A 27,411-nucleotide genomic window follows, 5' to 3' on the forward strand; every position below is an offset into this window, starting at 1 on the left:
CCACACTCTAGGTGGACCATGGCTTGAGACAGCCACCAGAACAAGACATGCAGACCTAGTACTCAGCACCCCTCCTGCACACCTCCCAGTCCAAGTTCACATCCTTGGACTCAAAAACTCTGTTTTGGGCAAAACTCCGTCTCAAAAAAACAAACAAACAAACAAAAACAAACAAAAAAAAAAACAATAACAAACCAAACCAAAATAAAACAAAAGAGGTCTGTGAGACCTTCACTTTTTTCACCAGCTGATACTTCCCAAACACGATTCTGCCACCATTTTTGAATGACCACATAGTCATTATAATGGCAGCAGTGGCTGATCTGGAGGGGCCGCTGTGATGATGCCCACTGCAAATGGGGAGGCACAGCCAGGGCTGCATGGTCCGTGGAGCCCATGGGGGCTGGAAACAGGTGATCCCAGTGGGATCCCAGCCCCGAGCCATACTGAGTTGTCAGGACGGGAGCCCTGTGCTTCCAGGCGCAGCTGCAGCCACCTAGTCGCGGCTCCAGACAGGGCGTCCCTGTACTCTTGGGGACCTGGGACGCACCCTTTCTCCACAGGCCCAAAAGTGCCAGCTCCTACTCCCTGGCCTCTCCCCACTCTCAGCACCTGCTCCATGGCAGAGCAAAGCTGTGGACGTGTCAAGATAGCCAAGCCTGGGAGCTATCACGACCCGGCCAAATGTGTGTGCACTTGGGGCAGTGATGACATGCCAGCCCCCCACCACTTCGACCTGCTCCAGAAACTGCTTCTGAGGCTGACACTTTGTGCACCAAGGACAGGGGAAGGAGGCCGGGGGCACTGAGGGTGGCTCGGGGCGGGCCTGCAGGCGACCTTCAGCATGGACAGCCTGGGCGTCATGGACAGCATGTTGATGGCCATGAGAAGCAGACAGGTTCCTAGGTGGGAAGGGGTGGGTTTTCTGTGAAACCCCACCTTCAAGCCACGGATGGTCTGAAGCCTGGAAGCCACGCTGCCAGTTCCAGGTGGAATCTGCGATCCAGAGAGGGAAGCTCCTTGATGCCTTTCGGCCAATGGGATGGTGCTTTTCCCAGGCCTGCCCATGGCTGACTGTGGGCCAATCAGCATGCACTTCCTCCCACCCATGGACCAATCAGCACACACTGTCTCCATTCTGAGCCCATAAAAAACCCTAGACTCAGCCAGACTCAGACAGTGGAGACTTTTTGTATGCAGGTGGGAACTACTCACTTCAGGTTTCCTCTCCACTGAGGGCTGTTGGGTCGTCCAGTAAAGCCCTTCTCTGCCTTGCTCACCATCCAGTTGTCTGCATAACCTCATTCTTTCTGGACGTGAGATAAGAACTTGGGGGACAAGAACTTAGGACCCAACGAACAGCAGGAGAGAAAGGGGCTGTAACACATTCCTGGCTGAGTAGCCATGTTCCTGGGCTGCATGAGTGAAAAATGGCGACTCTTCTGGGGGCCCAGACTTTGGGATTCCCCGAGCCAGAGCTGTAACACTGTAGCCCTCCTGCCCTCAGCCAGCACTGGGTGGCTGCCCCGGACGACGGGAAGCAGCAGCCGGCCAGAGCAGGGCGGCGGGACTGAAAGAGATATATCACAAACAAGCAGAAAACACACCCCTCCCAAAACCCACCTCCCCGCTTGCCAGGCCGCAGGCGACGGGAAGGAGAGAAGAGCTGTGGCTCTTCCGGGAGCCCAGACTCGAGACTCCGGAGCCAGGGCTGTGACACGCTGCAACACCCTCTTTGGGGCTCTGCTGTTCATGGTGTCTCCGAGCTTTCCAGCGCCACCACTTTTCTCTCGTCTAGATGCTGGTGCCTGCAGCAGAAGCCGCCTGCAGTATGTCTGGTCCAGCAGCAGCCTTGCAAGGAGCCGGCGCCTGTGCCAGCGCCTGGAGCTGCCCGCCCCACCGCAGCACCTAGCGTGCCTGGCTGTGTGCAGTGGCCGAACCCTTCACTTGCTCGTTCACACACCCCTTGCGGCTCCGCGCCTGGCTCACCCTTGGTAGCTGTGGGATCCAGGTGCAGCCTACTGGGCCGAGTGGGTGGAACGAGCCCAGCGGGTGTGAGCAAAACTCAAGCAGAGGCGCGACCACAGAGGTTTCTGGCTGGCGAATCGACACCCATTATTAGTAGCTTTCTGTAATTTGTATTTTACAATTCTTTTCCTGAGATCATATCAATTTTTTAAGCATAACAGCCCTATAATAATGGGGGCAAAGTGCCGGGCGCAGTGACTCACGCCTGTAATCCCAGCACTTTGGGAGGCCGAGGTGGGTAGATCACCTGAGGTCAGGAGTTCGAGACCAGCCTGGCCAATATGGTGAAACTCCGTCTCTACTAAAAATACAAATACACACACACAAAAAAAAAAAAATTAGCCGGGCATGGTGGCGGGCGGGCGCCTGTAATCCCAGCTTCTTGGAAAGCTGAGGCAGGAGAATCGCTTGAACGCGGGAGACAGGTTGCGGTGAGCCAAGATCGCACCATTGCACTCCAGTCTGGGCAACAAGAGCGAAACTAAAGGGGGCAAAGATAATCATTTCAGCGATGAAAAGAGATGTTGAACTTAAGATGCTCCCTACATTTGAGATCCAGAGCACCCTTTGTTCCACCTGTGAATGCTCTGGCTAGCCATGTGCCTTTTCAAAATAGCATTCCTTTTGTTGTTCTCTTTCTTTTTTTTTTTTTTTTTTGAGATGGAGTCTCGCTCTGTCGCCCAGGCTGGAGTTCAGTGGCCAGATCTCAGCTCACTGCAAGCTCCGCCTCCCGGGTTCACGCCATTCTCCTGCCTCAGCCTCCCGAGTAACTGGGGCTACAGGCGCCCGCCACCTCGCCCGGCTAGTTTTTTGTATTTTTTAGTAGAGACGGGGTTTCGCCATGTTAGCCAGGATGATCTCGATCTCCTGACCTCGTGATCCACCCGTCTCGGCCTCCCAAAGTGCTGGGATTACAGGCTTGAGCCACCGCGCCCGGCCCTTGTTGTTCTCTTTCTGAGCTTGATGTCAAATTATTAAAAGGAAGTGAATAAAAAGACATAGAGAAAGTGAGATTCGATGCATACAAGTGTTGCTTAGTAAATTGGACACAATGTTTAACTATATACGCATGAGAGTTATTTTCTGTGGGGCCCGGAGACAGGGATCTACTTATGTCCTGCTGCTACAGGGTGCTTCCGTATCCCACCTTCACCCTCTTTGTCATGAACCTGTGTGGAGTGTTTTTTTTTTTCTTGTCCCTAATCAAACATATAGAGACTGAGAAAACTGACTCCAGGGCTTGAGTGCATGCGTTTGAATTACAACATTATCTTCTTTTTTTTTTTTTCTTTTTTGAGACAGAGTCTCGCTCTGTCCCCCAGGCTGGAGTGCGGTGGCGGGATCTCAGCTTACTGCAAGCTCCCCCTCCCAGGTTCACACCATTCTCCTGCCTCAGCCTCCGGAGTAGCTGGGACTACAGGCGCCCGCCACCACACCCAGCTAATTTTTTTTTTTTTTTTTTGTATTTTAGAGACGGCGTTTCGCTGTGTTAGCCAGGATGGTCTAGATCTCCTGACCTCGTGATCCGCCCGCCTCGGCCTCCCAAAGTGCTGGGATTACAGGCCTGAGCCACCGCGCCCGGCCGCAACATAGTCATTTTTATTTGCTTTCTCTTCCAGTGGATATATTTTGTGACTGATTGACTGTATGTAATAATATGTGCATTTGGATATGTGCCTCTGGGAACACATGAAATGACACGTCTTCAAACAAATAAACACTCTCAGCCAGCAATCGGTAGAAACCTGGATACGTCTCCTTTAAGAAAGAGCGAAGCCCCGCCTCCGCCCCATCTGGAGTGATCATTTCCCAGCGCCCCCTACAGAGGTTTGGCCTTTACTTCCGGAAGGAGGTGGAGGCGACCCTCACTCTCCCGCAGTGCCTACAACATTACCCAGAATGGCCTGCGTTGGGCGACGGCGACCTTCAGCCAATGAGGCCTCCGAAAGGTGGCGCTTCCGTAAGCGCACGCACGGTCGCGGCGGGACTTCCGTCGTCCTCTTCGTGGCGGTCGCTTTGGCATTTGTCCGGACTCTTTCCTTGGTAGAAAGCAGCGGAGCGATGAGTCAGCATCATCCGTGACTGAGAAGGCGCAAAAGGAGTCTTCCTCGCTGCACAGAGGCGAAGCTGAGGTTCGGCGGCGCCCGGGGTACCCCGGCCCGGCCCGGAATAAGGACTTCCTCTCTTGTCCCGCTCCGCCCACAGAGTCCGATGGCGGCGGCTGAGCTGACGGCCCCGGCCCAGGTATGTGCCGCATCCTCCGGACCTTCCCCGCCCTCCCCACGCGAGTCGTAGCACCCCGAGGGCGCCTGGTCGCGGCCTTGCAGCCCAGGACAGGACATGGGGGCTCGCCGGAGGGGCGCCCGTTTCCAACACCTGGTGTGCTAGGAAAGGGAGGGCGCGACTGCAAGGGGTCCCTGATGAGAGGCGCCACCGAGCCCTGGGGCACAGAGGTGACACAGCCAGTGCGAGGGCACCCGGCTCCGAGGCCAGGCATGGGGCGTCAGGGAGGCCTGAGCCCATTTAATACCGCCATGGATGCCCTTCTCTGAGGCCTGGCTCTTTCCACGTTTCCCTTGGCTGTAGAGGGGGTTATGAAACCTACGCCAGGAAGGGGAGGGTTTTCCAGTCTCTCACTAGCCTTAACTACCATCCACAGGTTCTCTGGGTTGCGGAGTGCCATTCCCCCAGCCCTTAGTTCTGAAGACATTGGGTGAACCCCAAGCCCAGGGTTCTATGTCCATGTTAGTCTGTATATAGAGTTGTTCCAATTTCTGGCAGCCAATATGAACAGGTGTGGAAGGTTTTTCCAGAAAGGTACAAGATGTGCAAATGCTTAGGTGCAGTACGGAGCTGGAAGCATTTATGAAGCCACAAGTCTCCTTGCTTTCTGGTGGGAAGCAAAGAACAGGAGGATAGGCGTCTGGACGGCAGTGGCTGCCTGAGAAGTTGAGTGTGTTTTCAGGAGGTAATAGCAAGTTTGAATCAAAAAGTAATTTACCAAGGTCTTCACAGGCTTCATCTGTGTGCACAGTGGGGCACAAACTGTGGGGTTGAGGGAGGAGGAAGAAAAATCAGGGTAGACTAGTCCAAGTGAGGGTTACTGGCCCAGGATCGTGGTTTAGGAGATGTGGTTAGATTCTGGATGCGCGGTTTCAAAAGGGACAACTAAATTACGTAATGTAGGTGGTGAGGGAGTGAAACCGAGGATTCAGAGAAGACCCCCGGGTTTTTGGTATTAGTAGCTGTAGGGAAAGAAGTTTAATCAACTAAGATGAACAAATTGGCAATAGGAGCAATATTCATTAGGGATATCAGGTTTATTTGGGTCATGCTAAGAGTCACATCTTTCAGAGCCTACTTAATGCAGGCGTTAAGTGGGCAGATGAACACGCAGGTCTTGAAATCTAGGGAGTAGTGACCAGGCGCGATGGCTCACGCTTGTAATCCCAGCACTTTGGGAGCCTGAGGCAAGTGGATCAGAAGATCGAGACCATCCTGGCTAACACGGTGAAACACCATCTCTACTAAAAATAGAAAAATTAACCAGGCGTGGTGGCGGGCGCCTGTAGTCCCACCTACTAGGGAGGCTGAGGCAGGAGAATGGCGTGAACCCGGGAGGCGGAGCTTCCAGTGAGCCGAAATCGCGCCATTGCACTCCAGCCTGGGCGACAGAGCGGGACTCCGTCTCAAAAACAAAACAAAACCAAAAAAAACCCAGTAGTTCAGGGTGCAGATATTCAAGATGTGGCTGTTGTGTGCACCGAGGTGAGTGAGCTGTGGGTCACAGGCAGGGCAAGCTCTAGATTTTGGTTGTAAAGCTGTTAGTGGGCCAAGATGGGGAGGAGGATGATGGAGTAAGTGGTCATGAAGGCAGGGTATGAAAAAGACAGTGTAGTTTGGCAGGGGCCAGGGCTCCCAGGAGAAGAATGGACATGAGACAGATGCAAATGCATAGGCCACTCAGGACAGAACTTGTGCTTATTCACCACTTTGTAGGTATCCAGGATTTTGTGATAACTTGATGGGGCCTGGGTGTTTCATTCAGGCTTGAATATTAAATTAATGTCATGTGGTCATTTGTGAGAGTCATTGTGTGTGAGATGAGCGACCAGAGAGGCTGGGATTTAAATGAGCTTTAGGTGTATAGTGACTGCCAAGGGGATGGTAAGTGCAGCACAGAAGTTGAATAGGGCCATGGCGTGAACCAGGGAGGCAGAGATTGCAGTGAGCTGAGATCTCACCACTGCACTCCAGCCTGGGCGACAGAGTGAGACTCCGTCTCAAAAATAAATAAATAAATAAACTGTTGATCTCATTTGTCCAGTGTCACGTGTCTGTATTTGGCTGTTGGTTATCCACTCTCTTTTTTTTGTGGGGTGACTCAGTCTTCTCCGTCACCCATGCTGGAGTGCAGTGGCATGATCTCGGCTCACTGCAACCTCCACCTCTCCACCTCCTGGGTTCTAGTGATTCTCCTGCCTCACCTCCCGAGTAACTGGTACTACAGCCCCGTGCCACCACGCCTGGCTAATTTTTTGTATTTTTAGTAGAGATAGGGTTTTACCACGTTAGCCAGGATGGTCTCGATCTCCTGACTCCATCGTGATCTGCCCACATCAGCCTCCCAAAGTGCTGGGATTACAGGCATGAGCCACTGTGCTCGGCCCAGGTTATCTACTCTTTCACCCAGGTAGCATGTGGGGAGGCCAGGATTTGCCTGTGGTATGGAACGTAGTGGTGGTCACGGTCATATGGCAGTGCGATGTGGAGACCTGAGGTATATGCAGTATAATGAATGATATGCACTTGGAGAGGGAGTGTACCTGATGGCCCCAGTGCCCCCGCTGAGACTTACGTGACCTTGGTGATACCAGAGGAATGCTTGTCAGGAAGGAGTGGTTGCCCTTACGCCACGCCCACAGCTTAGATACATGATTTGTTCACCTGCCTCTTGTACTGATGGCTGCAACCGGTGACCAAGAGCCCCATTAGGAGACGACAGCACCAGTTGACTGCTTTCTCCTCTGAGTTGGGGAGCTTGGAAAGAGGATGGGGTAAATGTGTGAGGGGAAGGATTATGGATCCTGAGAGGAGGAACCGTTTGTGGTTTCATCTGTCCCCATCCTGGCAGGGCGTTGTGACGTTTGAGGACGTGGCTGTGTACTTCTCCTGGAAGGAATGGGGTCTTCTTGATGAGGCTCAGAAATGCCTGTACCATGATGTGATGCTGGAGAACTTGACACTTACAACCTCCCTGGGTAAGGTCCTCACACCCACCTCTGTGCCCCGAGCTAGTCTTTGCTCTTACCCTTTCCCCAGGGACAGATATGTTTTCACAAGAGGACCCTTGACACAGCTTCCTGTTCCTGGGTAGGTGCTGCAGTTGGTAGGGCTGAGGTTGCATGTTGCCTACTTTTCTCCGTGAGCAGGCAACACCTGCTTCCCTTTCATGTGGAAAGATTCAGAGTCAGGCTTCTTATAGTCAGCCTCATGAATCTCACCTTGTTTGCGTCTCCCTGACCAGGTGGCATTGTCCAGATCTGAGGCTCCTGGAGGCCTTGGAGACCCAGGTTCTACTTCCTTCCTCTAGGGTACACTTCCTCATGCCTGCCTCTGCCAGCAGTTATGTGGACTATGAGTGGCTCTTGCAAAATCCTCCTCTGAATTTCTCCTTGTATTGTTTTCTTTTCCTGTGGGCTATCATATGCAGAGTCATTCTGGGCTGGTCTTGGGTACTTGCATATTCCAAGTTCCATGTTCTTGATCGTAGGGGTCAGGTGGACAGGCCCTATGGTTCTGAGGATGGCTGTGATTCCCACAGCAAGGTGGACTCAGAGGGATCCTGGCCCTAGGGACTGCCTAAAGGAGGACATTCTGTCAGGGTTATGTCCAAATCATACCAGAAACATACCCTGTTTGACTAATATTTTGGTGCTAATGACATTTGGGGCCAAACCTCATTACTGCCTTTTCTTTCCCATTCTGGACACTTAGCCTGCTTGTCAGCTCTATACCTGGTTTCTGTGTCTCTTACTTGCAGCCTGGGGTTAATCCCCACATCTCTGGACTCCATGTCTCACCCATTTTTCTCACTGCCTTATCTGCAGTGCTCTTCAGTGTTGGCCTCTACATAGTATGTTATGAGGTGTCCAATGTCCACGTATGTCAGCTGCTATTTTGCTGTCACATTTTCTTGGACCAGGACACATACCTGTACACAATGCACGTGTTAGCAGGAGAACAGATCTCACTGAAAATTGCTCTAGAGGAATAAGTTGTGTATCCTGCTGCTTCTCCATGTTTCTCATCCCATGGCTGTGTTTTTTAACTCAGGAGCCCTCCCCAGTTCCGTGATCTTTAGAGGCCCAGTTCTGCTAGGCAGCCCCATCTTCAACTTGAACCCAACACCTTGGTCCTGGAAACAACCCCATGGACTCAGTTCCTGGGTTTGTTGGATGCACCTTTGTCTGTGGGCTACCCCCATGCCACTAAAGTCAACATGCTCTTCACCATCATTTTCTTTCTTTCAGGTGGTTGTGGAGCAGGGGATGAGGAGGCACCTTATCAGCAGAGCACTTCTTCACAGCGGGTGTCACAGGTTAGGCTTCCTAAGGCCCTTCCTTCTCCCCAGAAGACCAACCCCTGTGAGATATGTGGCCCAGTCTTGAGAGAGATTTTGCACTTGCTTGAGCACCAGGGAACACACCATGGTGAGAAACTGTATACAGATGGGGCCTGTAGGAAACAGTTACAATTTACTGCATACCTTCATCAGCACCAGAAGCAGCATGTTGGACAGAAGCACTTCAGAAGCAATGGGGGCAGAGACATGTTTTTCAACAGCTGCACATTTGAAGTATCTGGGAAGCCCTTTACTTGCAAGGAGGTTGGGAAGGATTTCCTGGTGAGATCAAGATTTCTTCAGCAACAGGCTACTCACACCAGAAAGAAGTCAAACAGAACCAAGAGTGCAGTGGCCTTTCACAGTGTAAAAAATCATTACAACTGGGGAGAATGTGTGAAAGCTTTCAGCTACAAACATGTACGTGTTCAGCACCAGGGAGATCTCATTAGGGAAAGATCTTACATGTGCAGTGAATGTGGGAAATCTTTTAGCACAAGCTGTAGCCTCAGTGATCATTTGAGAGTTCACACTTCAGAAAAGCCTTATACATGTGGGGAATGTGGGAAATCCTATAGGCAAAGCTCGAGCCTTATTACGCACCGAAGAGTTCACACTGGAGTAAGACCTCATCAATGTGATGAATGTGGAAAATTATTTAACAGGAAGTATGACCTTCTTATACATCAGAGAGTTCATACTGGAGAAAGGCCTTACAAGTGCAGTGAATGTGGGAAATCCTTTAGCCATAGCTCCAGCCTCATTACACACCAGAGAATTCATACTGGAATGAGGCCTTATGAGTGCAGTGAATGTGGGAAATCCTTTATCCATAGTTCTAGCCTTATTACACACCAGAGAGTTCACACTGGTACAAAGCCTTATATGTGCAGTGAATGTGGGAAATCCTTTAGCCAGAGCTGTCACCTCATTAAACACCGGAGACTTCACATTGGAGAAGGGCCTTATGAGTGTAGTGAATGTGGGAAGTTGTTTACTTATAGATCTCGTTTCTTCCAACACCAGAAAGTTCATACTGGAGTAAGATCTCATGAATGTCATGAATGTGGAAAATTATTTAGCAGGAAATTTGACCTCATTGTACATGAGAGAGTTCACACAGGAGAAAGGCCATATGAGTGTAGTGAATGTGGAAAATCCTTTACCTGTAAATCCTACCTCATCGCACACTGGAAAGTTCATACTGGTGCAAGGCCTTATGAATGTGGGGAATGTGGGAAATCATTTACCCATAGCTCTACACTCCTTCAACACCAGAGAGTTCACACTGGAGAAAGGCCTTATGAGTGCAGTGAATGTGGGAAATTTTTTAGCCAGAGCTCCAGTCTCATTAGACATAGGAGAAGTCACACCGGAGAAAGGCCTTATAAGTGCAGTGAGTGTTGGAAATCCTTTAGTAACCGCTCTAGCCTCGTTAAACACCAAAGAGTTCACACTGGAGAAAGGCCTTATGAATGCAGTGAATGTGGAAAATCCTTTAGCCAGAGCTCTAACCTCAGTAATCACCAGCGAGTTCACAGTGGGGAAAGGCCTTATGAGTGTAGTGACTGTGGAAAATCTTTTACCTTCAACTCCAACCTCCTAAAACATCAGCATGTTCACAAGGGATAAAGGTTAGGTAACACACATAGGGCTGTTATGGACTGAGAAGTGTCCCTGCAAAATTCATAGATGTAAATAAACAAATAAATATGTATTTTCAATAACCATGCTTTATATCTAGTATATGTTATCTGAATTTTGTTTTATACAAATAAATTTATATGTGTACGTACTACTCTGTCTCTCTTATGTCCACACATAAAACCAAATGGTTTCTTTTTAAAAAAAAGTCTTTGTTTTTAAATGGACAAATTATAATTGTCCATGTTCCTGGAGTACCTAGTGATGTTTTTTGATACCTATAATTTAGAGTGATCAGAGTAATTAGCATATCCATCATCTCAAACATTTGTCTTTCCTTTATATTGGGAACATTCAGTCTCAATTGCCATTCTCCTAACAACCTGAAATTATATATTATTAACTTTAGTTCTCCTGTAGTGGTATAGAACACTAGAACTTACTCCTCTTGTCTAGTTGTAATTTTGTAGACTTTAACCAATCTTTGTCTATTCCTGCCTACCCACTACCCTTCCCAGCCTTTAGTATCTTCTGTTCTACTTTTTACTTCTAAGAGATCAACTTTTGTTTTGTGGGGGTGGGGGACAGTCTTCCCCTGTCTCCCAGGCTTTTTTTTTTTTTTTGAGACGGAGTCTCGCTGTGCTCCCAGGCTGGAGTGCAGTGGCGTGATCTTGGCTCACTGCAAGCTCCGCCTCCCGGGTTCACGCCATTCTCCCGCCTCAGCCTCCCAAGTAGCTGAGACTACAGGCGCCCGCCACCACGCCCGGCTAGTTTTTTGTATTTTTAGTAGAGACGGGGTTTCACCATGTTAGCCAGGATAGTCTCGATCTCCTGACCTCGTGATCCACCCGCCTCGGCCTCCTAAAGTGCTGGGATTACAGGCTTGAGCCACCGCGCCCGGCCTATCATGCTGTTTTTACTAAAGAGTAGCTGTTGGATTTAACCTTGGTTCATGTTCATGACAGCTTTTGTTGTTTTTAAATTTTTTTCTTTTTTCTTTCTTTTTTTTTTGAGACAGAGTCTTGCTCTGTTGCCCAGGCTGGAGTGCAGTGGTGTGATTTTGGCTCACTACAACCTCCGCCTCCTGGGTTCAAGCGATTCTCCTGCCTCAGCCTTCTGAAGAGCTGGGACCACAGGGACACACCACCATGCCCCACCAATTTTTGTGTTTTTAGTAGAGGCGGGGTTTCACCATGTTGGCTAGGCTAGTCTCGAACTCCTGACCTCAGATGATATGCCCATCTCAGCCTCCCAAAGTGCTGGGATTACAGGAGTGAGCCACTGTGCCCAGCCCAAATGCTTGTCATTTCTTTTTTTTTTTTTTGAGATGGAGTCTTGCTCTGTCGCCCAGGCTGGAGTGCAGTGGCACCATCTTGGCTTATTGCAAGCTCCACCTCCCGGGTTCATGCCATTCTCCTGCCTCGGCCTCCTGAGTAGCAGGGACTACAGGCACCCGCCACCACGTCCAGCTAATTTTTTGTATTTTTAGTAGAGACAGGGTTTCACCGTTTTAGCCAGGATAGTGTCAATCTCCTGACCTCATGATCTGCCTGCCTCGGCCTCCCAAAGTGCTGGGATTACAGGTGTGAGCCACCGCGCCCGGCACTTGTCATTTCTTTCCACTGGAAACATTGGGACTGCTGTAGCTATTTTGAAAGACACAGTGGGTTGCTGTTTGCCATGGTCACCCTACTGATAGGCTTTGGGCTCAGGCACCCCCTGCGGTGCTGGCCCGGCTGCCACACTGAGCAGGAGGGCTGTGCTGCGCTCATTTTCAGTGTCCCTGGTGCCTGACCAGGGCCAAGTTGAGGAGCACACGCACTGTGTCAGACGAGCTCTGTGTGCATTTTATTCTTTGTGTCTGGAGCTGGTGCCATCCACCCCTGGCAGTAGACACAGTCTGGCTCTTCCCTGCATGGCACCTATGCTTTTGTATCCCCTGCCCCCTGCCCGCTTCCCGCTGGTTGGCGGAGACTTAGGCTGAGGCCTCTGTGCCGAGGTGGCCCTCAGAAGGGAAGGTTCGCCCAGAGGTCTGTGCTCCCACGAGTAGCCAGGGACTCCTCCTCCTCTGTGTGCAGGTGTCCCTTTTGTTCTCTGAAATTAGCTGGAATCCAGGGCTGATGGAGAACAACCTGGTCTGGGCATCCACAGGACAAGGTTTGAGTTGGGTGGCGTGGGGTAGGGCTGTGAGATGACCAGGGCCAGAGAGAAAGGATGCTGCCTCCTGTTCAGCCTCCATCTGGAATTGGTTGGGAGGGAGAGAGATCCCTGCCCTTTTATCAAGTATCTTTTCTCCCCCCATTTCCTAGTGATCAGCAGAAGGGAATACCTGTTCTCATAAAGGAAGAAAGGCCGCTGTGCTCAGCGAAAGGAGGCCTGTTCCATGTGAGCACAGTTACATCTGGATGGAGCTGGGGGGTGTATCTTTCCCCTGTTCTCCTCAAAACCTATTCTCTGGTGGAGAACTTATCACTCACACACGTGTGCATGGTAGACTTTCCTCTGCTCACCCATTTAGCATCTCTGGCAGGTCATTGCTATTTCTTTCAATATGAACCTTAATAAAGTGCAGAGGAAGCATATTCATGTGTTTCTGAAGATAGTCATGAAGGAAAATAGGCAGGGTTTGGGAAGCTGTATGTTTCCGGCAGGTGCAGAACCTTATTTCCTTGGTTAGGGAACAGCACATGATTGTTAAGGGTGAATTAGGCATGCAAAGAGCTGCGCTGCTGGCTGACTGCTTTCCGCCCGGACCCTGCTGACAGTCGAGGGTCCATTCTAGAATCAAAGTGGGAAGTGGGGGGCACAGGTGCTGGGCTGGGAGGCCTGTGGCATGAGCCATGCCAGGGGCTTGGGCCTGTTCTGCATTTTGTTACTTTCTTCCTTCATCCGTGTTTCAGGTCCAGAGCACAACCTTCTCTCCTAGTGCCTGTCTCTTGGCAAGGTGCTGACATCTGCAGGGAGAAAGACAGAGTGTGGCCCCAGGTGTATGTGGTCCCCAGAGTTCATGAACACTGACATGGCCCCACCGCATCCATGCTAGAAATATGACTTCTGTTGGCTTTGAAATGCACTTCTGTTCTGATTATGTCCTCCACTTGGCTCGTCATTTCTTTGTTTAATACATTTGAATGATGCTCATTCTTTGGAAAATAAGAAATGTTTCTGGTAAGTTCAGAATCCCCCCTTGTATGGTTTATTTATTTATTTATTTATTATTTTTTGAGATGGAGTCTTGGTCTGTCACCCAGGCTGGAGTGCAGTGACATGATCTTGGCTCACTGCAACCTCTGCCTCCTGTGTTCAAGCGATTATCCTGCCTCAGCCTCTGGAGTAGCTGGGACTATGGCTGCGTGCCACCATGCCTGGCTAATATTTTTTTTGTATTTTTAATAGAGACGTGGTTTCGCCACATTGCCAGGCTGGTCTCAAACTCCTGACCTCAGACGATCCACTGGCCTTGGCCTCCCAAAGTGCTAGGATTATGGGTGTGAGCCACTGTGCCTGGCCCCCTTTTATAGTTTAGTAGCTTTCATGAGTATGGCAATCTGAAATAATCGCTTTTTGCCCTAACAACCATTAGGAGGAAATAGTGGAAGAGGACACATGACTTCTCTGTGGAAAACCTAGACAGGGTCTGAAACACACTCCGGTCTGAGTCTGTGGGAAGGTGCTGGGTGGGCGTTCACCACTCCATGTTCCTCTGCAGGAGCTGAGGAGAGGAAGGGCCTGGGTTGTTCTGTTGGGTGAGCTGCAAGGCCAGAGGGATAGAGTTAATCATATTACATAATTATTGACCAGGATATGTTTTTTTTTTCCCCCTGAGAGGCATTTATGTCTTTTATCTGAAGCCAAAATATGTCAAAACCTTTTATTACCATTTTACAAACTTGCTTATTTCCCACTGTCTCCTGCAAATACCTTTCCAGCCCTATCTTGTATTAATTTAATCTTCACCTGCTTAAGCTATTTATTGTACTTAGATATAATAGTAATTCGCAATGAGGTCTTTGTGTGCTGGTATTTCTCCCAGAATGCCTGCAGTGGTTCTCCTGGCCCAAGACCCAGCTGTGAGGTCCCATCCTTAGTGGCCACGACCCCATCGCCAGCTCTGTCCTGCACCCCCACATGAGTGATGTATCCACACATTGTGTTTATCCAGTCATCCGTTGACTAACATTCGGGCCATTTCCACCTTTTGGCTGTTGTGAATAATGCTGCTGTAAACATGTGTGCACAAGTCTTTCTCTCAGTGCCTGTTTTCACTTCTTCTGGGTATTAGAATTGCAATTGTAAAGTAAATTCCTTAAAGGAAGGAGTTGCGAAGTGTGCTTATTTGTATTGCCCATGGAATTAAACTCCAGTGCTCTCAGTGGCTTGCGTGGTGCACACCTTTTCCCTGCCCTTCTATCTGTCTCCACCTCAATCTCATTACTTCCCTGGCTCCTTCTTGGAAGGATCCTCTTATATTTCTGGTTACTAAGATTTGCTTTCTTATAGAAGCGATAATCTTCATTGATGCATTTTCCGCAAATGCCACATAGCCACTCCTTCCTTCCCTTCCTTCCTTCCTTCCTTCCTTCCTTCCTTCCTTCCTTCCTTCCTTCCTTCCTTCCTTCCTTCCTTTTTTGGAGATGGAGTCTTACTCTGTCACCCAGGCTGGAGTGCAGTGGCACAATCTCAGCTTACTGCAGCCTCCACCTCCCGGGTTTAAGCGATTCTCCTGCCTCAGCCTCCTGAGTAGCTGGGATTACAGGTGTTCACGACCACGATCCGCTAATTTTTTTGTATTTTTAGTAGAGCTGGGATTTCACTATGTTGGTCAGGCTGGTCTTCAACTCCTGACCTCAGGTGATCCACCCACCTTAGCCTCCCAAAGTATGTGTATATACATATATATACACATACATATATTTGAGATGGAGTCTTGCTCTGTCGCCAGGCTGGAGTGCAATGCCGTGATCTCGGCTCACTGCAACCTCCACCTTCTGGGTTCAAGCGATTCTCCTGCCTCAGTCTTCCGAGTAGCTGGTACTACAGGTGCATGCCACCACACCCAGCTAATTTTTGTATTTTTAGTAGAGACGGGGTTTCACCATGTTGACCAAGATGGTCTTGATCACTTGACCTTGTGATTCACTCGTCTTGGCCTCCCAAAGTGCTGGGATTACAGGCATGAGCCACCCTGCCCTGCCTATGGGTGAATATTTTTTAGGAGAAAAGCACTAAACCTCTCTGATGCATTCGAGTAAACTGGATTTGCCTTGTTCCATTCCCCTTTTGCTAGCATGATTGTTTTTTTCTTTTCAGGGAGAGGTAGAGAAGAAAGAGGAAGCGCCTGTGGGCATCTGGAGTCTGATTAGGCTCCTTGGAGACCCAGCTATATTTGCAAGGGAGCAGCAGCGGCCCAGGCCCCAAAGGCACAGAGAGCTCAAGGCGGAGGAGTTCGCTGGACTCTGTCAAGCTGAGTGCTTCAACCGGGGAGTTCTGAAGATTTGAACAAGACGTGAAGAATGTTTTATAGCCTGTGCTTGGAGCTTGCAGTGAGCCGAGATCGCGCCTATGCTGTGATTTTCCACAACACCAGAAAGGCGCCCAGTGGTTATTTTTCCAAGAGGGCAAATGGACCGTTTCCCTTAATTAGGCCGGAAAATGTTGCTTGATAAGACACCATAATTCTTGTGCTCACACAGAGGTGATAAGCGTAGATCTAGCGAGGACTGCGTCTTCAGGTGGGCTTCTCTGAGATAACAGAGGAATTTTCCTGCTGTAGCTTCCTGGCACCAGGGACATTAATGAGTCACAGGGTGTCTAGGACCCACAGGTACGAGTGATTCCAGGTGACCTCCGCGCAGTGATCCCAGTTTGGTGAGGGGACTGGCAGGTCACGGGACAGCTGAGCGCCCAAAGTGGAGGAGGCGGCCCCAGCAGTGGCCAGAAACAAGTCCCCTGAGTTGAAATGGCAGGACTTGGGCTTGAGGTGAGATGGAGGTCAGGAACTAATTGCAGGGTCTCTTCACCATCCCTGGCCTTGTCATTGCCAGCCCTTCCCGATAGCACCCCCTTTCCTCCTCCTCCTTGACATCCCTGAAAACTTTCACTGGGAGCAATTGAAAAAGCTTACGGTGGATGCTGAATATGAGGGCGTCTGCAGCTGCGTCAGGATGTGGTCTGAAGGAGGAGCATTTGGGAGGAGAGGGAGAGGCCGTGGAGTGGAGATTCAAAATAGCCTCCCCTTCCCCTTACCCCCATCACACAGTAGGACCTGGCTGGCTTGCAGAGGAAAGCCCGCTGGGCCGAGGCCAAGGGCAGAATGCGGAACACCGTGGAGGGTGGCGGCCAGGGGTCGTCCCGCTTCTCCCTATTGCTCCTTCCCTGCCCGCCTCTCCTAGTGATGAGCGGCCTGGCCGTGCTCCTTTACTCCCATGCTCCAGCACTTAGGAAATGATAGTGTGTGTCTGGTCCACGGGGTGAGAGTGCCCGGGGGTCGGAAGCAGCTACTTGAGCGCGGGCCTTGGGCATGGCAGGGAGGTGGCACCCTTTTCCCCCTCCATCAGTTTCAGTGAGAATCAAGTGGTTCCCACGGAGCCTCTCGGTTTCCTTTATTTTTGTAATTTTGAAAATATGCATAACATGCACTTAACTATGTGTATAATGCCCGTAAACTCAGTTTCCAGTTTAAGTAAATGGCCACCATCCCGTTTGAGGTCTCTGGGTCCTTCCGGAGCCGTCCCTTTCTTCTGTCCCCTCCAAGTACTATATCCTAAATTTTGTGTTTATCTTTCCCTTGATTTTCTTCACAGTTTTTCCACACGTTTGTTGTTTTAAACAATAGCTAGTTTGGTTTTTCTTTTTTTTGAGTTTAAAATAAACAGAATCATACTTTATATATTATTCTGTGATTTCTAGTTTCATTCAGTTCTGTGTGTCTCTGAGATTTATCCATGTTTTTTGTGTAACTGTGATTTATCTACTTTCCTTGCCTTCTGGATTTCAGTTGAAGGAGTATACCATCCTTTTGTTATGGACATTGGATTGGCGCCTGGCTTTCTGCTACTACAGAAAGAGCCACTTTGCCCACTGTCTTCCATCTCTTCCTGCACAGACACAGCAGGTCTCCAAGGCCCTTATTTCCCCAGGGGTTGAATTGTGGGGTCATAGAGCACATGCCTTTTTCACATTTTCTAGACTGCTCAGTTGATTTCCAAATGGGTTGTAACAATTACTTTCTATTGGGTGTGTGCACAGAGTTCCAGATCCTTCCCAAGCATTGGTATTGTCAACGTTAAAATCTTTGCCAGTCTGCTGGGTATGAAATGGTTTCTTGCTGTGGCTGTTAATGAGCTTGTGTGTTTTCATGTACTTACAACCATTTTTTATTTCTCTCTGTGAAGTGTTTTCAAGCCCTTCCCCTTTTCATCTCAGAGTTGTTTACTAATACAGTTCTTTATATATATGTTATAGACAATAATCCTTTGTCAGTTACAAGTGTGGCAAATATTTTCTCCCAGATAATTGTTTTTTCATTCCCTTTATAAGGTCTTTTTAGAATAGAATTTAAACATTTTAGTTCAGTAGAAATCATCAATCTTTCCCTTTATATTTTTGCTGTGGTATTTTAAGAAATTCCTCACTGTCTTGATGTGTTCATATTTTGCCTTTTAAATTTTGTGTTTTTTGCCTTTCTCCTTTGTCTTCAATATACTAGAATTGATTTTTGTACATGGCGTGTGCCAATAATCTAATACCCATATGTGCAATCAATGTCCTACCACCATTTATTGAATAATCATCTTTTCTTTGCTAATTTGCAATACCAGCTTGGGCATACAGAAAACTTCCATTCGTGCGTTGGTCTAGATCTAGCCTCCATTCTGTTCTCTTTGTCAGCTTGTCTGTTTCTAAATAAGCACCACATTGTCCTACTTTCTGTAGTTTCACAATGATTTTTGATATCTGTGAGTCAATTCCTTACACCTTAGTCTTATTTTAGGAATGTCTTGGCTATTCTCTGCTTTTTACTCCTCCTACGCATTTTTCAATCAGTTTATCAAGTTTCACAAAAAACCTTGTTGGGTTTCAAATGAAATCGCATTGAATCTATAGATCCACTGGGGAAGAACTAATACTGTATTATATTTAGTATTTTAATCCACAAACATGATTGCTTATTTCTCTGTTTAAATTCTTTAGAAAGACATTTTAATAAAGTTTTATAATTTTCCTCATAAAAATCTTATTTATCTTTTGTTATATTTAGTGTTAGTTGTTTTGTATTTTTGTGAGTGTGTGTCTTTTAAAGAATACATTTTCAAACTGTTTGTTACTGGGATATTTTTGCTGAGTCCTAGAGTATATGCATTCTTCACATTTTCTAGATGCTGCTCAGATTTTTAAAAACTTTCTATTTGAAATAATTATAGGTTCACAGGAAGCTGTGAAAATGTATGGGTAGATTCAGTGTTTCCCCCAGTTTCCCCCAGTGGGTACATCCTTTGTAAACATAGTGCAGAATCAAAGCCAGGACCTGACACTGGTTCAAGGTGTGTGCAGTTCTATTTATCATGTGGGCAGGTTAGGATAAGCAGCACCAGAGCCAGGCCAGAGCTCATCCAGCCCCACGACAATCCCCCTGTACCACCCCTTCACGGTTCTCCTCCCACCCCGGCCCTGCATCATCACTCGCCTGGACGCTCGTCTTTTTTCCATTTCTGTAATTTTGTCATTTCAAGGACTTTATATAATGGAATCATACAGCATGTGACTTTCGATATTGGCATATTCCCCTCAGCCGAATGCCCTTGAGATACACCCAAATCGTTGCATGTATCAAGCGTTAGTTCTTTTTTCTGCTGAGTAGGGGCCATGGTACAAGTGCATCACAGTTTGTCTAAACATTCACCTGCTGTAGGACATTTGAGTTGCTTCCAGTTTTTGGCTATCACAAATAAGGCTGCCATGAACAATTGTGTAGAATCTTTTGCGTGGGTATACATCTCCATTTCTCTGGTAGGAATGCTCAGGATTCGTGGTATGATAGGTGTATCTTTCTTCCTTTTTTTTTTTTGGACAGAGTTTCACTCTTGTCGCCCAGGTTGGAGTGCAATGGCACGATCTCTGCTCACTGCAACCTCTGCCGCCCGGGTTTAAGCAATTCTCCTGCCTCAGCCTCCTGAGTAGCTGGGATTACAGGCACATGCCACCATGCCTGGCTAATTTTGTATTTTTAATAGAGACGAGGTTTTACCATGTTGGCCAGGCTGGTCTCAAACTCCCGACCTCAGGTGATCTGCCTGCCTCAGCCTTCCAAAGTGCTGGGATTATAGGCGTGAGCTGCCGTGCCCAGCCAGATGTATCTTTCATTTGTGAAGAAACTGCCAGCTGTTTTTCTGAGTGACTTTACCCTTTTACATTTCCACTAGCAATGTATGAGAGATCCAGTTTTTATATATCCTCACCAGTGTTTGGTATTGTCACTATTTCTAATTTTAGCTATTGTAATATGTGTGTGGTGATTCTCATTGTGTTCTTTTCCTTTTCTTTCTTTTTTTTTTTTTTTTGAGACAATCTCACTTTGTCACCAAGGATGGAGTGCAGTGGCATGAACATGGCTCAGTACAGCCTCGACCTCATGGGCTCAAGTGATTCTCCTACCTTAGCCTCCTGAGTAGCTGGAACCACAGATGCATGCTACAGAGCCAGGCCGGAGCTCCTCCAGCCCCTGGCTGTACATTTTTTTGCTTGTTTGTTTGAGACGGAGTTGTTTGAGAGGAGTCTTGCTCTGTCACTAGGCTGGAGTGCAGTGGCATGATCTCAGCTCTCTGCAACCTCCACTTACCAGGTTCAAGTGATTCTTGTGCCTCAGCCTCCTGAGTAGCAGGGATTATAGGTTCACGCCACCACATCCAGCTAATTTTTGTATTTTTAGTAGAGACAGGGTTTCACCATGTTGGCCAGGATGTTCTCGATCTCTTGACCTTGCGATCCACATGCCTTGGCCTCCCAAAGTGCTGGGATTACAGGCGTGAGCCACCTCGCCCGGCTGGCTGCACTTCTGTGAATCTATTTTAGATCCTTTTTCTGTTCCACTGATCTTCATGCCTGTCACTCTACGATTACCACGTGGACTTGGTTAGTGGAGATAGTAAGTCCTAAAATTTCATGGAGGGATTCCTTCCACATTATTCTTCTTTTTCAGAATTAATTGATTAATTAATTTTAGCTATTCTAGTTCCTTTCCTTTCTATATGAATTTTTGAATAACCTTGTCTATATCTACAAAAAATCTGGCTGAGACTTTGACGGGATTTGGGTTGAATATATATGTCACTGTGGGAAGAATTGGTATCTTTATGATGTTGAGTCTCTTATCTATGATCACGATGTGTCTATTTATTTAAATCTTTGATTTCTTTAATCAGTGTTTTGCAGCTTTCCACATACAAGTTTTATACATGTTTTGTTAGATTTTTTTCCCCCTAAGCATTTAATTTTTTTGAGTGACTGTAAATGGTGTTGTATGTTAAATTTCAGTTTCCAGCTGCAACTTTGCTTTACTCACTTTATTAGTTCCAGGATTAAAAAAATAAGTTCCATTGGATTTTCTCTGTCGGCCATCATGACATCTACAAATGAGGACAGTTTTATTTCTCCCTTTCGGATTTGTATGAGTTTTTTTTTTTTTTTTTTTACAGAGTTTCGCTCTTGTTGCCCAGGCTGGATTGCAATGGTGCGATCTTGGCTCACCTCAACTTCTGCCTCCCGGGTTCAAGCGATTCTTCTGCCTCAGCCTCCTGAGTAGCTGGGATTGCAGGCATACTCCACCATGCCCGGGTAATTTTGTATTTTTAGTAGAGAAGGTGTTTCTCCATGTTGGTCAGGCTGGTCTTGAATTCCCAACCTCAGGTGATCCACCTGCCTTGGCCTCCCAAAGTGCTGAGATTATAGGTGTGAGCCACCATGCCCGGGCTTGTATGCATTTTTATGTCTTTTCTTAGGTGAGCCCAGTCTAATAATGTAGACAAGATGGAAGAAGAGTCAGGAGAGACTGGAAGCAGGAGTGGTGAGATGCACAGGTGCTGGCTTTTAAGATGATGCCCACTCTTCCCTTTTAGTTAATGTTGCATGCCTGTTTGTCAGATTTTTCTGGTTTTCCTCATTATGATAACTCTCACAGTGGGAAGTTATGCATCATCACATTTGAAAACTCCAGAGTAGCTATGTGATATACCCCAAGCCAATGAAGTGAGCACAGAGTGAATGTAAGCCTTTTCCAGGCAGATGCTTTTGCAGCTGGTATGGGGATGGCCTCTTTATTCTTGGTCATAAGATGGGATGTGCTTTGGATGGAGATGCTCTGTTGACCCCGTTCTGGAGGAAGATGACATGGAGCAGTGCTGCACTTGGCCCTGGAGAGCGTGACTGCTATAGAAAGCTGTGGGGATCATGGGTTGTTGGTCATGACCAATTCCCCCTTTCTCCTTAATACCCAGGTCACTGTATTTCCACCTTCCTCATCCTGCTCCATGTGATAGAAGGCTGGTCTCTGTTGCCTGCATCTGCCAGGCTCCCTTTCCTTCTGGGTACTGGTTGGGTTCAGCCAATGGGAGGCCCCGGTGGGACAGTGGAGAGGGGAGGAGAGAGCGCCCAAGGTGTTTATCCCCTGGCTTTCCCCTACCAGGCAGTGGGTTAGGGATGGCTGTGTTCGTCTACCTGAGGTCCCAGTGAGCTGGTAAGCACCCCTCCTTGCCCCTCGGACACGGAGGTAACAGCCTTTTGCTGTCGCTTCATCAGGTCAAACCTGTCATCTCCCTTAACTTCACCACTTCACTAAACCCCTCAATTACTCCCTGAGTCCTGACTGGTACCCTGGGCATTGTCGCAGGGCAGATGAAACAAGTGAGAATGAGCCCATTGCTCAGTTGCCGCTCCTGGAGGGACCTTCAGAGCGCGGTCCCTTTCAGTGGGCAGGGCAGGCGCTAGAGAGCATTGTCTGAGGGAATTAGGGTCAACACAGCATGTTCTACCTGCTGAGGATATGTGCTGCAGCAATCACATATTTGCAAACAAATGTTTGACCTGAATTTGCAATCATTCTCATGATGTGCTGAATCCTGAAAAGGGGTTGTTATCCCAAAATTATAGGAAAGAAAACTGCCAATTTGGGAAATTCATGACATACTACAGGCCACCTACAAGGAGGCATGCAGCTGTGTTCATAGCTGTGGTAAGCAGAATTTCCAAAATTTCCCTCAAAGATGCCCCACTCTGCCCTGGGCAACCCTTCAGCAGGAGGAAATACTTTCCCTTGCTTATCTCACGTTATGCAGCACAGGTGGTAAGGAGATCGGCCTGGGTTACCTGGGCGGGGCTACTGTTATCACAGGAGCCTCTAACAGCAGGGAGCTCAAGAAAGAGCTGCGGCAGAAGTGAGAGAGATTCAAAGCGTGAGGATTCCATGCACTGCTGCTGCTTCAGTAAGCTGAGAAGGTTTGCCATTTCATCATATGTGCCTGCCTGATCTGCTGACTGGAAAATCTACGCAAACCAATGTAGGGCAAATCCAGGAAGGTGGAGGCTATTCGTTTGGAGGGCAGCAGCCTGAAGAAGATGGTGGCTGTCATTCATTTAGATTGGGGTATCTCTGCTGTGAAGCAGGCACCTGGAGTGTATTCGCGACCCTCAGTCTCCCAGACAGGGCCATGTCGGGTTGCCACGCCACGCCACAGCATGGCGGTAACTTTTCCTGAGTCTTTAAGTTGGACTGACACCCCATGAGCTCTGGTGTCAATCAAGCTCTGAGCTACTTGACTCAGTGGAATAGAGAAAGTGCCTTTATTCATGGAAAGTTGGGCCAAGTCACCTGCACATGGGAAGAGCCAAATTCTAATTTCAGCTGATTGTGTCACACGGTCACAATGGAGAATGAGAGACCCACATCGATACTACAAAATAATTCAAAAGTGCATGTTCTGCAGACAGTGGGTGGGTATGTTAGAATCTGGAACTTAGCATTTCTAATTTTTTTTGGTTCAATATGGGTTTATGCTATTCTTGCATGTGCCCGTTTAGCAATCTGTGCTCTCTCAAAGGTCTGCAGTGCAGGTGCTCATTTTGAACCATTTATTCAAATTATTGTGTGTTGCCTGATTGGTGTTAGAATTTTTTTATTTTTTGAGACAGAGTCTTGCTCTGTTGCTCAGGCTGGAGTGCAGTGATGCAATCTTGGCTTGCTGCAACCTCCACCTCCCGGGTTCAAGCGATTCTCCTGCCTCAGCCTCCCAAGTAGCTGGGACTATAGGCACGCACCACCGCACCTGGCTAATTTTTGTATTTTTAATCGAGATGGGGTTTCGCCATGTTGGCCAGGCTGGTCTTGAACTCCTGACCTCATTATCCATCTGCCTCAGCCTCCCAAAGTGCTGAGATTACAGGCGTGAGCCACTGCACCCAGCCTGTGGTAGAAGTTTTTAAAAGATGATATAATTAGGCTGGGCACAGGGGCTCACATCTGTAATCCCAGCACTTTGGGAGGCTGAGGTGGGCAGATTGCTTGAGCCCAGGAGTTTAAGACCATCCTGGGCAACAAGGCAAAACCCTATCTTTTCCAAAAAAAAAAAAAACAAAAAAAGAAATTAGCCAGGTGTGGTGGCGTACACCTGTAGTCCCAGCAGCTACTTGGGAAGCTGAGGTGGGAGAATCACCTGAGCCCAGGAGGTCCAGGCTGCAGAGAGACGAGATCGAGTCACTGCACTCCAGCGTGAACAACAGAGTGAGACCCTGTCTCAAAAAATAAAAAAAAGATGGTATAATTAAATTTGCTTATACACACCCAGAGACCTTGGATAGCATGAACCACGCATTTGAGGAACTAAAAAAATACAATAAAAAATAAACAGAAGTATAACTGTATCAACTATTTCCATGAGGTTTGAAACAAAGTTATTTGCATAGTCAGTGAAAACCCATGTGCTCTTGTTCACTGTGAGAAGGAAGCTCTGCCAGGTGGCAGTCATGCATTAAAGGACAATTGCACAATAGAAGTGAGCAGCAGCACGCTGGGTTTGATCCACTCAAATAAATCAGTTTGTGGTAATAAAGTGTTTTCTTTCATTTTGAAAAAGTCGTGAAAACCATGTCACCTCTGGAATCTGTTTCACTGATCTCTCCCAACTTTCTTGATTATTCTTGGGAAGAAAATCTTTTCCCCTTGAAATATTCCCTTTCTTACTTTAAACCCTAACAACTTGCAAATGTCAGTGAAAGAACAAAGGCTTTTTGCAGAGAAGCTGCCGTGCAGGAAAATCAATGGGGATGCAGTTGTTTCATGGGGGCTTTCCTGGTGACACGCCAGCCGTCACCCAGCCCCTCCCATGTGGAGGGCGCAGCCTCAGAGGCAATGCAACTGCCTCCAGCAGTGGCCTTTCCTGGCAGGGAGACAGAGATTTGAGGCTGCAAGGAAGTTGACAAAGACTGGAAACCATTGGTGGACTTTCAGTAAGACTTTGAAATATATTTTTGATAACTTTTCTATTGACCAAAAAATTTTCAAATTGATGTGGCCCAAAGGCTACCACATCACATCACCTATCCTTGGATATAAGGAAGTTGGGGCCTGGGAGAGTGTGTAATGAGGAGTAGAAAAAGAGTGAACTATCCAGTAAATGCCTTTGGGAAGTTGCCTCCCCAGTGGAGGGAAAGAAGAGTCCTGCCTTTCACCAAATACACAAGAAAATTCTAGAGGAAATACATTCCGAAAATGGAAAAACTAAACCTTGAAAAAGTGCTATGAGAAAATATAAGGGGATATTTTCATGATTTTGGGGTCACAAAGGGTTTACTAGGCAAGGCTCAAAATCCAATAACCATAGAGAAAATGATAGACAGATTTGACCAACAAAACCAAAACAAAATAGAAACCCAAACCACTTTTTAAAAAATTTTTAAATTTTTAGTAAAGATCTATCACTTTTATATAAAAGTATAATCTACAGGAACCTATATTTAATCATTCCCCTCAAACATCTGCCCAGAAATAGATAATGAAACTAGAAAAGGTGCTTTGGCGGAAAACTTGATTTTGGAGTTGTACCAATAGATGTGAATTCCAGGTAGGGTTTCAGTTACTCACTGGGTGATCTTGAGCAGGTAACCTCTTTTCATACCTAAGATTTTTACCTTTAAAAATTAGAAATAATAACACCTATGTCATAGAGATGCTGTAGGTATTAATGAAATATGTGTAAGAGACAACATATGCATATTGTTGGTGTAAATGTAAATTTCCCTTCTCTTTCCCTCCTTGAACCAAACCACTTCTGATTAGTGAATGACACCATCAACAAGTTTAAGCACAAGCCAAAGAGCTAGAGAAAATATCTGTCACACATGTAACAGAAAAAGGGTCATAGCTGTAATAGTTGAAGAGTTCACACCAGTCAATGAAAGAAGAAGGCAAATGATAGAAGAGGCAATAAAGTCAAGCCCAAGAGGGAAAAAAAGAAAAAAAAAAAACAACCCTGCTAATGACCAGTCAGCACTGCAAAGATGTTCACCCTCAGTAAAAATGGGGGGAACGTAAATACAAACATCAGTGAGATGCCACGGTTCATTGGTTAGATTGGACAAAGTTCAGGAGGCTGAGACTGTATCTGAGGAGGTGGGGCCCAGGGAAATGTGCCCTTTCACCCCGCAGTGCATTCGAATGCAGCTGTTTCGGTGCCATTTTAGAAATGGCCATCAAAATTTGGCAGGATCTGGAAAAGTTAAAAATGCACATTTTTGACCTAGTATTTCTATTTTTGGAATATGTCTTATATGAATACTTGGCTATGGACACAAAATGAATAAGCAATAACATATATCTTGCATTATTACATAGTGAAAATTGGAAGCAACCTTCGTGCCCATTAATGGGGGAATAGTAAACATTTTTGGTACATATATAGATCTTGTGAAATATTATAGGGTATTACAAAACACAAGTTAGATATATAGATACAGACATACACTTGTTCTCCAATATCTCTTTGGTGACATTCTTGTTTTTCTCAAAAGCAGCAAGAAAAAAATCTCTATGCGCAAGGGATATAGCAGATAACAGGCACTCAAAATGTGCTTGTTGAATGAAATCTACGTAAACGCATAGAAAAAGTTCTGGAAGGGCATGCAGCCAAGTGTCCTCAGCAGTCACCCAGAGGGAAGGGACAGGATTTGGGAGAGAGGGAAGAGGACTTGCACATCATGTGTTCCTGTATTGTTTGCATTTTAATTTTGTGACAGTTTTAAGGAAGTTGTGCCCTTCCAAAAGGAGTTGACTTCACTGTCATTTACACAGTAAAGATGGTCATGGTGCCAGTGATTTCAGAGCAAACGTTATTTCCCTTCCTGGTGTTTGGGAAAGAAGCCTCAGAGCTGGGAGTATGCCGAATGCTGGCTGCAGCTGAACGCCCAAGAAGGACACAGTCTCCCTGAGTCATCCCTACACACTCATCTCTTCACTCCACAACCAACAACAATCTGGCTTTTGCTCCCACTGTCCCCAAAATGGTTTTGCTCAGATTACCAAAAACTTCTTGGCTACCAAGTCAAATGAGCATATTTTAGTTCTCATATCACTTGATCGCTCTTCTTTGCAATATTCTCTTAACTTCCGTAAAATCATGCACTTCTGGTGTTTTTTTCATCTGGGCTACTTTTTCTCAGTCTCTTTGCAGTTTCTCTCTCCATGCTTCTCAGATGTCAGTGCTCTTTAGGGTTTGTCTCCAAGTGTCTTCTCTTCCTTTTCTACGTTCTCTGTGGTCTTCCTGCATGACCCCCACACTCTCAAGGTTGAACTCCAGGCCCTGTTTCTAGGACAGACTCTTCCTCTATGCTCCAGACCTGTGTCTTCAATGGTAACTGTGCATCTCTACCTGGGAATGTCCTGAGTGTCTCAAATTCAACATGTTCAGAATTAGACTAATTTCCTCCAAATGTGAATCAGCCGCCCCGCCAGGCCCTGTCTCCATGACTGGCACCACCCTGTCCATATAGAAGCCTGGATATTGTCCTTGATGATTCCCTTTCATTAGCTTGCCGCCCTCAGTGGGAGGCCAAGCCGCCAATCCTTTACT

The 27,411-nt window shown here is 47.3% G+C and overlaps 1 protein-coding gene across 2 annotated transcripts; it reads left to right on the top strand.

The window, feature by feature from the left end:
- Positions 1-3,972: 3,972 nt before the first annotated feature.
- ZNF256 (zinc finger protein 256) lies at positions 3,973-10,448 on the top strand. 2 transcript variants are annotated; one of them, XM_003916237.4, is made up of 3 exons: positions 3,973-4,272; positions 7,163-7,289; positions 8,562-10,448. In XM_003916237.4, the coding sequence occupies exons 1-3, from the start codon at positions 4,240-4,242 to the stop codon at positions 10,283-10,285; spliced, it is 1,884 nt and encodes a 627-aa protein (XP_003916286.1). In that variant the 5' UTR covers positions 3,973-4,239; the 3' UTR covers positions 10,286-10,448. The 2 variants fall into 2 exon arrangements, with proteins under 2 accessions (XP_003916286.1, XP_009193753.1); XM_009195489.4 differs by lacking the exon at positions 3,973-4,272 and having other exon boundaries at positions 6,623-7,289.
- Positions 10,449-27,411: the final 16,963 nt, after the last annotated feature.

Source organism: Papio anubis, chromosome 8 (assembly GCF_008728515.1).
Source record: "Papio anubis isolate 15944 chromosome 8, Panubis1.0, whole genome shotgun sequence".
In the NCBI taxonomy this organism is placed as follows: domain Eukaryota; kingdom Metazoa; phylum Chordata; class Mammalia; order Primates; family Cercopithecidae; genus Papio; species Papio anubis.

Coding starts and splice junctions, on each gene's coding strand:
- ZNF256 (XM_009195489.4), top strand. CDS start 7,109: ATGGATCCTGAGAGGAGGAACCGTTTGTGGTTTCATCTGTCCCCATCC. Junction 7,290..8,561: donor GACACTTACAACCTCCCTGG/GTAAGGTCCTCA, acceptor TCTTTCTTTCAG/GTGGTTGTGGAGCAGGGGAT.